This window comes from Branchiostoma floridae, chromosome 2 (assembly GCF_000003815.2).
Source record: "Branchiostoma floridae strain S238N-H82 chromosome 2, Bfl_VNyyK, whole genome shotgun sequence".
In the NCBI taxonomy this organism is placed as follows: Eukaryota; Metazoa; Chordata; class Leptocardii; order Amphioxiformes; family Branchiostomatidae; genus Branchiostoma; species Branchiostoma floridae.
Window position 1 is genome coordinate 25,009,614 of NC_049980.1, and position 11,633 is coordinate 25,021,246.

Sequence of the window (11,633 nt, forward strand, 5' to 3'; positions counted from 1 at the left end):
CGCCAGCTTTGAGCAGATGGACTAATTACAAAGTAGACATATATAAATGTCAACATGACAGTACTCTCGATCAAGCATGACACTGTAAGGATAGATGCCTCCTCATACATGGGGCTGTGACAATTGATAACCCCACATGACAACCAACCAGAGACCTCCTACTGGCAAGTATCGTTATTCTTCTATATTGGATATCAACACTGCTGGCTCTGCTGTCCGCTGTCACGTAGCTCACAATTGCAAGTCAAAATTATTGTGAAAGTAACTAATATCATCATTGCATGACTGCACATTCAACCTGGGGACTTGGATTGCTTACCGCTGTGCATGGCAGAGCTTATTTGCTCATTTAATTGCTATTCAATGCATCATTGACTCATGAAATTTATAACTGCAAAATCATCTGTCATTGACTTTTTGTGCTACACAGGAATCAAGTACATGTGCGTCACTCATGATAGGGTTGAAATGCAAACATGGTGGTATTATACAGGTTAATACTGAATAGTTATTACACAAATACATGTATCTAAGCTTGATAAACATGAACAAGTTAAGGTCACTCAACTTGCATAGTAAGTTTAATAACCCCAGGCGCTCTGAACACGTATATAGTACAAATGCTCAGAATTTGTGCCATCTACTCAAGAACAGATGCAGGCATATTTTTCCCAGCTATTTGCAGGGTGATATAAGATGGCGGGTGCACAGCCTTATCAGGCTGGGAAGAAAGTGCACATGTAGCAAATGCTGTGTGAGATACCCACATAATGAGCCCAAATAAACCCTATGACTTCCAGCACTGATAACAGAAATGTGGGGGCACAACTGTGGCAAACAAACAGTGCATTTTCCATGCTATATGGTACGCATATCACAAGATATTTCTTCCAATAATTCTCCCAACATAAAGAAATCATTTACGGACTTTTGGAAGATTTTTTTTTGTTACAAGAAATCATATAGTCTAACTTCTAAGGATTAATTGTTGCCCATTTTTCCTAAGCTGCTTGCATCTACTTTCATTGACTTTCATTGACTTTCAACATTTCAGTTTTCCCTCAGTTTGATATATATGGTGTGGCAATTTGTTAGAGTAAGTCTGGATCTAGACGAAAACTAGAAATGATATTACCGGGTAGAAAGAAAGATAACAGCAATCATTGTCAGAGTGGACAGCTTAGCTATGTTCCAACATCTACATACCATTATTCTCAATTGTCATCATATTAAACAATAGCTGTCAAACACTATATACATGTATATGGTTTATATATTAACTACACAAAAACTGCGATCATTAGTCGCAATTAGATAGACAATCACAGTTAAACACAAACAAGATACAATATACAGATGGGTGTGGATGGTTTGGCATGTCATCCTTGACTCTCACAGCTGTGTGGTCTTGCCACTACAAAAGGCTAACCTATGTCCGCAATGTCGAAAAATATAGTAAGAAATGTGACCTCATTGAGAAAATAGATGCGATAGAGATGGGAGAGGACCAATGAAGATGGAGATGTACAGATGGGCACAAGAAGAAAACAGGGCTGGGCAGTAAACATGTGAATGATCCCGCCCATCTGTCTGTAAAGCCAACAGGTGCATGACTATTTTAGAGTGAGAGTGCAATAACGCCACCTAGCTGTTCATGTCAAAACTGCATTAACGTACATTCAGGGGCCCTCATTGCAAGACAGCATCTTCATCTTTGAGTCCTGTGGCCTCTACTGGTAAGAAATAGTGACTTCAGATGGAATTGTAACCTTTGCGAGGAGTACAAAGCCTGATTTGGTGCTTGATTGACAGGAATAGCTAAGATTTCAGCGAGATATTCTGAGAGGTTTACGAGACTAATTGGGCACATGAATGTCAAAGCTGTCAAACAGATCAGCGACAGTTGTTGCTCGGTTACTATTGCTGGGCATATAAAGCATAGCATAGCTATAGATCATAGCTGGGGGTAGGCATAATGACCTCGAGTGGTATGTATAATGGCAAAATTGTCACCTCTTTATTTCTCTGATTGTTCAGAGGGCACCAGCAATAAAACATGTTTCTTCTTGTGCATGCTAAAATATTAGATGTAGTTGCCACAAAACACAACTGAATTGTTAGAATAAGAAGCATTGCCATAGTTTTCTCGCTAACCTTGTAATGACCTTGACCAATGGCAAGACTTCAAAGAGATTTTCTATAATGGGTAGAGAAAACCTTAAATCAATCTGGAAGAAAAATGCTAAATTGCTTCCATGCTGTCTTGCAAACACTAACCAAACTTCTATGCTATACAGCGAAGAAAATCAATGGAAACTGTGTGTACAGCACATTCTTCACATTTCCTTTATTGTGTCATAGTTAACGGAATATTCTGGTTTACATCATGGTGTCGTGGCTTTATGGTTCTGCCCATCTTGTCCAATATTAGGACATTTGACACAGTTTTGCTTTCTTTCCAACTTTCACAGTTTCTGAGTCATTACTATTGATGCCATAAAGGACTTCACTTATATTCTTGGCCTTTAGGGAGCCTCTGTTTGAGAGGAAGTACTTCAGGTATGCACAGGTAAATGGTATGCTCTGCCACAAAAATATTATGTAATGAGTTGCCATGTGTATTTAAGAAATGGAAACTACAACACCATAGAGGCAAATCTTCTGTTTTCTGCTCTGACAGTTGCACTAAATAAAGTATATGGAATAGATGTCTCAACCTGTTACAAAGTGAATCAGCCCACAAAGGTGTTGTTGGAATGTCCATCTATAAAGTCAAGGCTGTTTTTCGCCAAACAAATTGTGAAGCAAGTATTCAGACTTGAAAGGATGCAATAAATAACTTTGTCCATACTGTAAATTATGATTTAAGCTATGTGACTTTTGGTCATTACCTCCACACTAACAATGTTCAAAGCTGCTGATATCTAGGATAAGTACAACAAAGAAAAGAAAGAACCTCAAAAACTAACGAATGTAGTACATTTATATGTGTATCTACAGTTATAATTCTTGTGTATATGTAATCAAAACTAAAGTTGCCGTGCCCCCTTGAAGATAGTGGTATCATCTTCTCTTTCATGACTTAGAGTACTGATCTAGACAATACCATTGTATCCAAAGGAGGGTTTTCTACGATACTTATTGCCTCCCCCTAAGGAAAGGATTTCCAACTAAATATTACCTTCCTCTCAGTGAAACCTTTGGAATCTACCTGTCCAGGGAGGCATGTCTCTCCCTTTTTTGCTCATTTGTCTTTTTTCACTTCCTGTTTCCCTTCCTTGTCATTGGCAGTTCCTTCAGCGGTTTTCTCTTCTGGACTGTCCTCATAGCTGAGACAGAAAAGAACTGTCGGTTAAAACATGTTTTTGTTTTTTCAAACTGATACGCGCTGGTAGGGTTAGCTCAGGAGAAAGTATACCGTAACAGTATTGAAGAAATACCCATTTTGTTAGAAAAAAAATTACAACAAAGGTTGCAAATTATTAGGTTACATTTAAATTTCAATAGTTTTATAAACAAATCAATTCATACGATAGATGCCATTATGAAACACTCGATGAAGGAGAACTTGCAAGGCAGTGCACAAGCACCATCTAGCATTTCACTGCAAAAGTGCAGCTAATCTGACTCACCCAGACATCTGCACTAGCTCCCCCTTCACAAGTGCCACAAACAGTGGTGCCCCCACACAGGCAGGCACCAGGTACAGCAGGGCAGGCTGTGGAAGATGAGCCAAAACATCAGAAAACGCTGCTCAAAATGTACTTCTTAGCAGAAAAACGATGGGTAGAGTGAAGAGAGAGGGTGATAATGGCTGGCCCCAAATATGTATGACCAAAATTCATGGAAGATGTCAAAGACATGAACATTATGGTCTTAGGTATGGTGTCTCATTTGAATACTGAGAGGCTAAAATAATCATGCTACTGTCTGATAGTAAGTCCTGTTAATCATCAATGCAAGCATGTGATAATCTTATGTTAGGTAAAGTTAAGCTTACTTTGTTTAACAAGCAATCGGCAACCGTGTTTTACTGAGCATTTGTTTGGCTGTATATCAAAAAGCTAATATTTGATAAAACTTAAATCAAAATTGAGGGAACTATGCTTTGTTTTAATCTCGAAACTCCAGCGCCCTCAAACAAACCATTGAGTTGCTCAAGCTGACAAGGAGAGACCAGTGCTGTTGCCAATCTCACCTGTGCATGCTTGAAGACGTGCATGATGAATATTGTGACCAGCAGGCCAACGAAGTAGGCGATGAAACTGCAGTAGAAATACAGCTTGCTGTCCTTCTTCAGGCTGTGGGGAGGGCACATGGATGTAAGTGGAGGAGGTTACTGCTAAACTGGTTGGTGCCGCCTTATTTCAAAACCTTTTTTTTTAAACTAAAATATTTCAGAATGTGAATTAGAGTTTGTTACTTTGTGGTGTTAAAAAGTATTCTTATAACACACTACAAAAATTAAAGGATGCGAATTAGAATTTGTTACTTTTTGATGCCTAAAAGTATCATTGTGACATACTATACAAAAACTGTGAAATTACAACTTGTTGTCTTCTGCAATCACCAATTTTATTCCGCAAAATGCAGTTTGCACAACAAACAAACATGTATCAGGGACACCCAAAGTGTGACAATTTCCCTTTCTGCACTCACCTGACATCAAAACGGAGTAGCAAAGCTATAAATATGCCTGCAACAAAGAGATAGACAATTCAGCATGACATATCAACAATACATATCTTGGAATAACTTCACAAGTACAGTATCAAAATATATGTATTAATAGAATACAACTGTAATTTTTTTTCCAGTAATAATTCTCATCTGCTACTTTCAGAAGTGTCCAAGTTAGTGGTCTGAGGTTACCTCTGGGTTTCCAGCTGACCCTGCGCATGAAAAGCAGCATCCTTACCAATCACACCGCACAGGGACATTACTAAATTACCACATGTGCACACACACACACCCCTTCCTCCACTATCCTGGAATGACAATATCCCCCACCCCCGTGTACACTAAAACACACCCAGTAACTTTCTAGCGAGGACAGGTCAACGACAATTACTACGGTGTGAATAGCCCGAATGAGTGGCGGGCCATTGTCACCCTGTCTATCATGTAAATGTCATAAACACACACCAAGCAGGCACTGTGCGGAAGTTCACACAAACAATTGATCTATATAACCTCCTTCTTCTATTTATAACGGTTAAAAAGTTAACGTGGACCTGTTTTTACGATGACCAAAAGGTGAAGAGACTAAAGAAATCTTACGACTTCAGAAGTTTTTGAAATGATAGACCCGCAACAATTTTTGTCTCGTATTATCACGCGCTCCGTCAGTTTAGTTGTATTAGCACACCTATACACATCGTAATGTATCTTGGCGTAGTGGATTAACGATTAGACTTTTTAACTAATGATCTCGGGTTCGAATCCAAGTTGGTGTACTTTCTTTTTTTTCGATGATATTTCACTATTTATCACTTATACGATCGTTCATATTGAAATTTTGATTTCATAAGGGTTTGCTTCTTGTGTTCATTTCATACTAACCTTCTTGATACTATCTATTTGCACTATTACAGTGTGTATTTATTGACATATATTGGAGTGATATATGGTAGTTTATTGTTGAAACATTACAGATCTGGCGGTATGGTTTACAAACATGTATTCGCAACTCGTCTGAGAAAAGGAAACAAATGAAAGAGAGACCTTGCAGACAATCCTAGTTAAATGGGCACAATATACAGTCTTCATACATACCTTGTAGCGGTATTTCGAAAATTGAACGCAAAAGAATCATGGTACGCAGTTCTAACTCAGTACAAGTAAGAATGTGACTTTATTGCATTAGGAAATATAACGTTTGACTCCAAATAACTAGCAAACTATTGAAAGAAAAGGGTCGACGAAAAATCGCTAATCAACAGACAATTGGCGTGAACTATTCATCCCTGTCCCTCGCGTGCCACTAGACCAATACGTGGTAATTGGGTACTTTGCATGTGAAGGGATCGTGTCCTCGCTAGAAATCTACTGGTTGTGTTTTAGTAACGAGCCCCCACCCCCCCTAGTTCTACTCTACCCTACCCTACCCACTCATACCCCTTTCTCCACTGACCTGGAATGACGATATCTCCCAGCCCCAGCATGGCAAAGTTGTTGGCCTCCAGCCCTTTCTCCAGGATGTCCTGTGGGAACACCACTGCAGGGAAGGGAACAGAAATGATCTGTCAGTAAGCAGGTGTGCCAAGTCTCCATGTAGCTGGTAAAACAATTCTGTTCTACAGTTATTGTATATAACAAAGGGTAGTTAAAGTGGTCAAGAAATTCATAAAAGAAAAGCGCACTGTAGTATTGCGGTTTGTCGGAAAGTGTGAACTCTGGGTGATGGAACAACAATGAACTGCCAAGTCTCTAGGTAAAGTTAAACCGACATGCTTTTATCTTCTGGAACACTCCCAAACTGATGTAGGCACATGCTACAAAAAAAAAACAACTCCCAATCTTTTAAAAGTCATGTCTAATCATAAGAGACAAACCCTGCCCAAACATGTATAGCATACCAGATGAGCTGATCTGGTTGGACAGCAGGTTTTCTCAGACAGTTTTACTTTTACTTACACTTGATTGGTGCCTCAAAGGACTTGGCTACTGACACCATGACGTTAGTGCCGAAGACCTGGGACGAACCAAACACCTGTATGAGACAAACATGCGCAACATAAGTGAGCAGAAAATGAAGCAAAACAACACGAACACCAACAGTTCTGATCATCATCATATCTTATCGCTCCATCTCTGTATCCAGCAGCAGGCTGCCTCTTCTGATGATTAGAGGCTACATAGAATTACACGCATTGCAGATACTTATTGTATCCAAAAATGTCATATGCATGACAAACTGCAGTAGATGAGCAAATTGAGACAATTATCAACAAGGCAAATTGATGGTCTCCAAAGCTAGTTACCACAATGTCCATGGCTATCACTACTGCTCATTTATGATATGGAAGATGTGTCACAGGCTGACAGTCAGGTACAACCTTGTCCCAAACAATAATCTATCTACATATGTTTAACAGGATTGATTGATCTGAAACAGAGAAACATTTTACCAAAGCTTTACAAACTACCACCGACAAAACGTCTGCATAGCTTGTTCCTGATATTCCTCAGACTTACCCAGAATATGTCATAAATGAAGAGTCCCCCCAACAATATGCACCCCATGGTGACTTACCCAGAAAATGTCATAAATGAAGAGTCCCCCCCAACAATATGCACCCCGTGGTGACTTACCCAGAATATGTCATAAATGAAGAGTCACCCCAACAATATGCACCCAGTGGTGACTTACCCAGAATATGTCATAAATGAAGAGTCCCCCCAACAACATGCACCCCGTGGTGACTTACCCAGAATATGACATAAATGAAGAGTCCCCCCAACAATATGCACTCCATGATGACTTACCCAGAATATGTCATAAATGAAGAGTCCCCCCAACAATATGCACCCATGGTGACTTTAACCAGAATATGTCATAAATGAAGAGTCCCCCCAACAATATGCACCAATGGTGACTTACCCAGAATATGTCATAAATGAAGAGTCCTCCCAACAATATGCACTCCATGGTGACTTACCCAGAATATGTCATAAATGAAGAGTCCCCCCAACAATATGCACCCAGTGGTGACGCTGTTCAGCTGCAGTAGCTCGACACCGTTCAGGGCAAACGCCAGCCCAAACAGGTTATTGGCCACCCAGTGCTGCAAGCAACAGGAAAACAAAAATCAACAAACAAAACCCTTAAAATCAAATCCACTTTTTTCACTCACACAATCACTCCATTAACTTTGCCATGGCATATTTAAGGGGTCCTTTTTTCTTCACATGTAATTTGTTGCCAATTATCACATTTAAGTATATCTATACACAAGCCGTGACAATAGTATAAAACTATCTTTTGTCAGATTTTAGCATGGCAACTAATCCTTCAAAGGAAAAAGTATATATATTCAGAGTCAATGCTGAAGTTATGTCTTAGACCCACTCAATTAATGTAAAATAACCAATTCAGTAGAAAGGTTATCAAAACCAGTTTTCCATGTACTGACCTTCTTCATGAGATACCAGACTCCAATGGCTGTACAGATGCCCAGACACACCAGGTCCTTACGGTCAAAGTGGTAGTCCATCAATTCTACAGAGATAATAAATTGCACATTGGTTAAATAGCACACAACAGTATAGTGTACAAGTTTCAAATTACCTACAAATAAATGTAAATCCAAACGTTAACAATAGAGAACATGGGTAGTGAGAAGTTATCTAAGGCTAGATAAACCTTTACCTTCCTCCTTGTCTGGCTTCCCCTGAGCAAACTTCAGGTGGTAGTCTTGGTTGGGGAAGGAGGCAGGAATCAGGGCATTTACCACTGGGCTGTACAGAAATAAAAATGCACTTCATACAGGGTAGTAAAGAGTTAACACAACCTACCACTAATCACCTTCTATGACTAGTGATTTTCTTTGGCATACAGTAGAAATTTCTTTTTTGTTCACCTATCAACAATATCAAACAAAACTCACATTATTCTTACACATATAAACTATAACAGTAATTATGGTAATCCAATTAAGAACCAAGACGTACCTTAAGATGTGTGCAAGTGCCAAGACTCCCAGGAAGAAGAAGTAGAAGGCAAGGAGCAGGTTGATGTACTCCTTGGAAAAGATCTGGAACATATCACAAGAAACAGGCAATATAAATTGTAATGAAGAGAAGGAGGCCACAGCACTCAATTTAGGAACAGCTCACAGTGCTGTTGGTAATCTGTCTTTCTCTAGTTCCAAGCATATGCTGTATACTTTGCTATCTTACACTGTGTTACACATTGGCCACGAGCTTATTGGGCCTACTCCTCAACGACCTGACCAGCAGAGGGGCTGCTAGAAGCTAGATTTAGTCAAGCTACTTTCCTGCTGCATCTTTCATCTGTAATATTTATGGAAATATTGTAACCTCTCAAATTTTGTGAATGCATGTCATCTTACCTGGAAGAACATGTAGAGCCCAAAGAGGGTACAGCTGGCAATGATGGGGAACATGGCAGCATCCTTACTGGTCATGGTCTCCCCCTTCTCCCCAGACTCCTGTAATAACAGAAACAGACAGGACTCTCACCAGATGATTATTATTATAAAATACACATGAAAGACAATCTAGAGTCCATTCCAAGACACCGTGCGGATGTTTGTGGCCATTGTTTAGAATTGATTTTAAAGATTTGTAATTATATGTCTAGGACATTTGATACTTCAGAAATATTTCTAACACTGTTTCAACTTTATAAATATTTCCCTGGTCCCGTAAAACTTTAGAAATATTCATCGTGTGGAATTGGATACTTCTAATGGTTTCTAAATAATGATAACAGCATTCTACCATTATTTACCATTTTCTACCATTTTTTGTAAATGGTTCAGTGGGCTGGGAAGATAGCAATTCACACATCCTTGCAAAGTATGGTTGGGTGCCATGTAACAATGGCCCACCACAAAGGATCCACCAGTGCCCAGCAGTGAAATCTAAAAATATACAGATACAACAATGGGGCTTACTTTTATGGGGGCAATAAACTAATTTAACCATTTGGCGAGGTTTACCATTTTTTTGTAAATATTTGTAAACATCAAATAATCACACAGAGGTTTCACAATTATTCTAAATAAAGATATTTTTGTACAGTTACTTTCAAAATGTTTCTAAAATATTCAAAGGAATTCAAATATATGAGTACTTTCTCAGTCAATTTTTTAAAAATAATTTAATTATTGTGGCTCAGATATTCTTTTATTCAAAATAATTCAGACTAATTATAAATATCGCCTAAAAACCCTCATGGTGTCTTGGAATGGACTCTACTCACTTTTGGATACAGTCCAAATCAAACATGTGGAACATATGCTGTTTTTTCTTGCCTTTTCTCCTTACTCAACAAAGACATGTACATCTTGCCAAGATCGCGACAATTTCGTTTCTACCTGAATACAGAAATCCCTACACTACAGACATTTCGCATTTTCACGCTCTTCAACCTGTACACGCTCTTGACCAATCAGCGCCCGCCCAGTTGCATGCTGATGACGACTTCCGGTTTTGTGCCAAGAAACACAATCTTCATCTTGCCAAGACGCAGACAACTTGAGGCCCCAGACCAAACTCATTTTGTAGCATTCGGCACAATCAAATCAACCATACTATTTAGCATGACACAAAGGAAACCAAACAGAGCGTAGTCGTCACCATATGGTTCGTATTTGCTTCAGCAACACGCATAGACCAGGAAAATTTCGAAAGACGCACAGACTTGCAACGAAAAAAAGGGGTAAAATCCATAACCTAACGCACCTCTTACGGTTTGAAGACTTGTAAATACTAGCTAGGAATACTAAAATAAAGACTACTCTTATCAAACCGCGACGAGAAAGACTACTGGCGTAAAACCCATACAACAAAATTGATACCTTTTGTTCCTTATGGTACCTGACCGAACGAAAAGCGCCCACAAATATGGGTATGAGCGCCATCACCACCAGACTGCTGTACGCTACAGCCATCCCCTCGGGGGTGGACGGCACTCTGGCCGTGCCGTTGACGGCCTCCGTCCCGTTCATGGTTTCGTTCAGGGCCGCAGCCGCCTCCGAAGCCACATTTTCTGCCACACTGTCCGCCATCTTGGGGAAGGAATGAGCGAGACCAATTGGAAAGGAGGGGAAGAGCTGTTATTAAAATGGATTATTCGAAAGTTATCAATTCCATAACCACATTCCAATAAACAAAATAATAAGACTATCAATAAAATATGCAAACTTTTGTAGTTATTTACATACGTTTTTGTATATATGCAAGAAAAATAATGTATTTTTAAAAGACAAATTTTGTCACCCCCAAATAAATTTGAATATACTGTTCCAAAAAGTAGTGACGACATAGATGCAAGTACGCCACATACTGGTGGGAAGTGCCAATCTTCAAGCAGATGTAAACGGGTTCTTTAAACCATTAATATATATCATCTGGTGTATTTTGCCAACCAGTAGGTACCCAAAGTATGAGTAATGAGGCTGTTTAACGTGGTCGAGGTACCTCCTCGAGCACGGGACCCAGAACACTGAGTAGTTAGTGTAGCAAAAACAGCGATGATGAGTCAGATCATATGCTTACATCTGCTTGGAGATTAGGCTTAACGTATGCCTTTTGCTGAATTTTTTTGGTCACCCCAAGGAATTTTTATACTAGCATATAACTTCCTTGGTTTATACCCACATCAACTCGCGTTCCCCCAAGGAGGTTATCTCTATATAACCTCATTGCGTTCCCCTACATTAGAAAACTCATTTGTTAAGATTTAGAATTTTTTCTCTCTTTAATTACTGTCGGGGATTTAAATTGATGTATGATATGAAACATCAAACTAACATTTTTACAGTAAATGTTGGTGGCATTATGGCATCACAAATAAAAACACCGGCAGCATATTGCATATTCCGTTGTGAGATTAATCAAGAATACTTACTAGTACTTTGTTCAAGGAGGTTATATCAGATTAT

General features: G+C 39.2%; 1 protein-coding gene across 2 annotated transcripts; it reads right to left on the reverse strand.

Annotated features, from left to right (window-relative positions):
• Positions 1–2,323: 2,323 nt before the first annotated feature.
• Positions 2,324–10,780, reverse strand: LOC118410122 (minor histocompatibility antigen H13-like). 2 transcript variants are annotated; one of them, XM_035811642.1, is made up of 12 exons: positions 10,548–10,780; positions 9,075–9,173; positions 8,674–8,756; positions 8,372–8,460; positions 8,136–8,221; positions 7,662–7,787; positions 6,637–6,712; positions 6,134–6,217; positions 4,660–4,696; positions 4,199–4,301; positions 3,633–3,718; positions 2,324–3,329 (listed from the first exon to the last, which is right to left on the reverse strand). In XM_035811642.1, the coding sequence occupies exons 1-12, from the start codon at positions 10,755–10,757 to the stop codon at positions 3,245–3,247; spliced, it is 1,164 nt and encodes a 387-aa protein (XP_035667535.1). In that variant the 5' UTR covers positions 10,758–10,780; the 3' UTR covers positions 2,324–3,244. The 2 variants fall into 2 exon arrangements, with proteins under 2 accessions (XP_035667535.1, XP_035667536.1); XM_035811643.1 differs by lacking the exon at positions 10,548–10,780 and adding an exon at positions 9,950–9,972.
• Positions 10,781–11,633: the final 853 nt, after the last annotated feature.

What these genes read in the sequence shown, in the direction of transcription:
- LOC118410122 (XM_035811642.1), bottom strand. Translation starts at nt 10,757, where the DNA reads ATGGCGGACAGTGTGGCAGAAAATGTGGCTTCGGAGGCGGCTGCGGCC. An exon ending in GGCTCTACATGTTCTTCCAG is followed by an intron (nt 8,757 to 9,074) that starts GTAAGATGACAT and finishes GATATGTTCCAG; the next exon opens with ATCTTTTCCAAGGAGTACAT. An exon ending in GCACTTGCACACATCTTAAG is followed by an intron (nt 8,461 to 8,673) that starts GTACGTCTTGGT and finishes ATTTCTGTACAG; the next exon opens with CCCAGTGGTAAATGCCCTGA.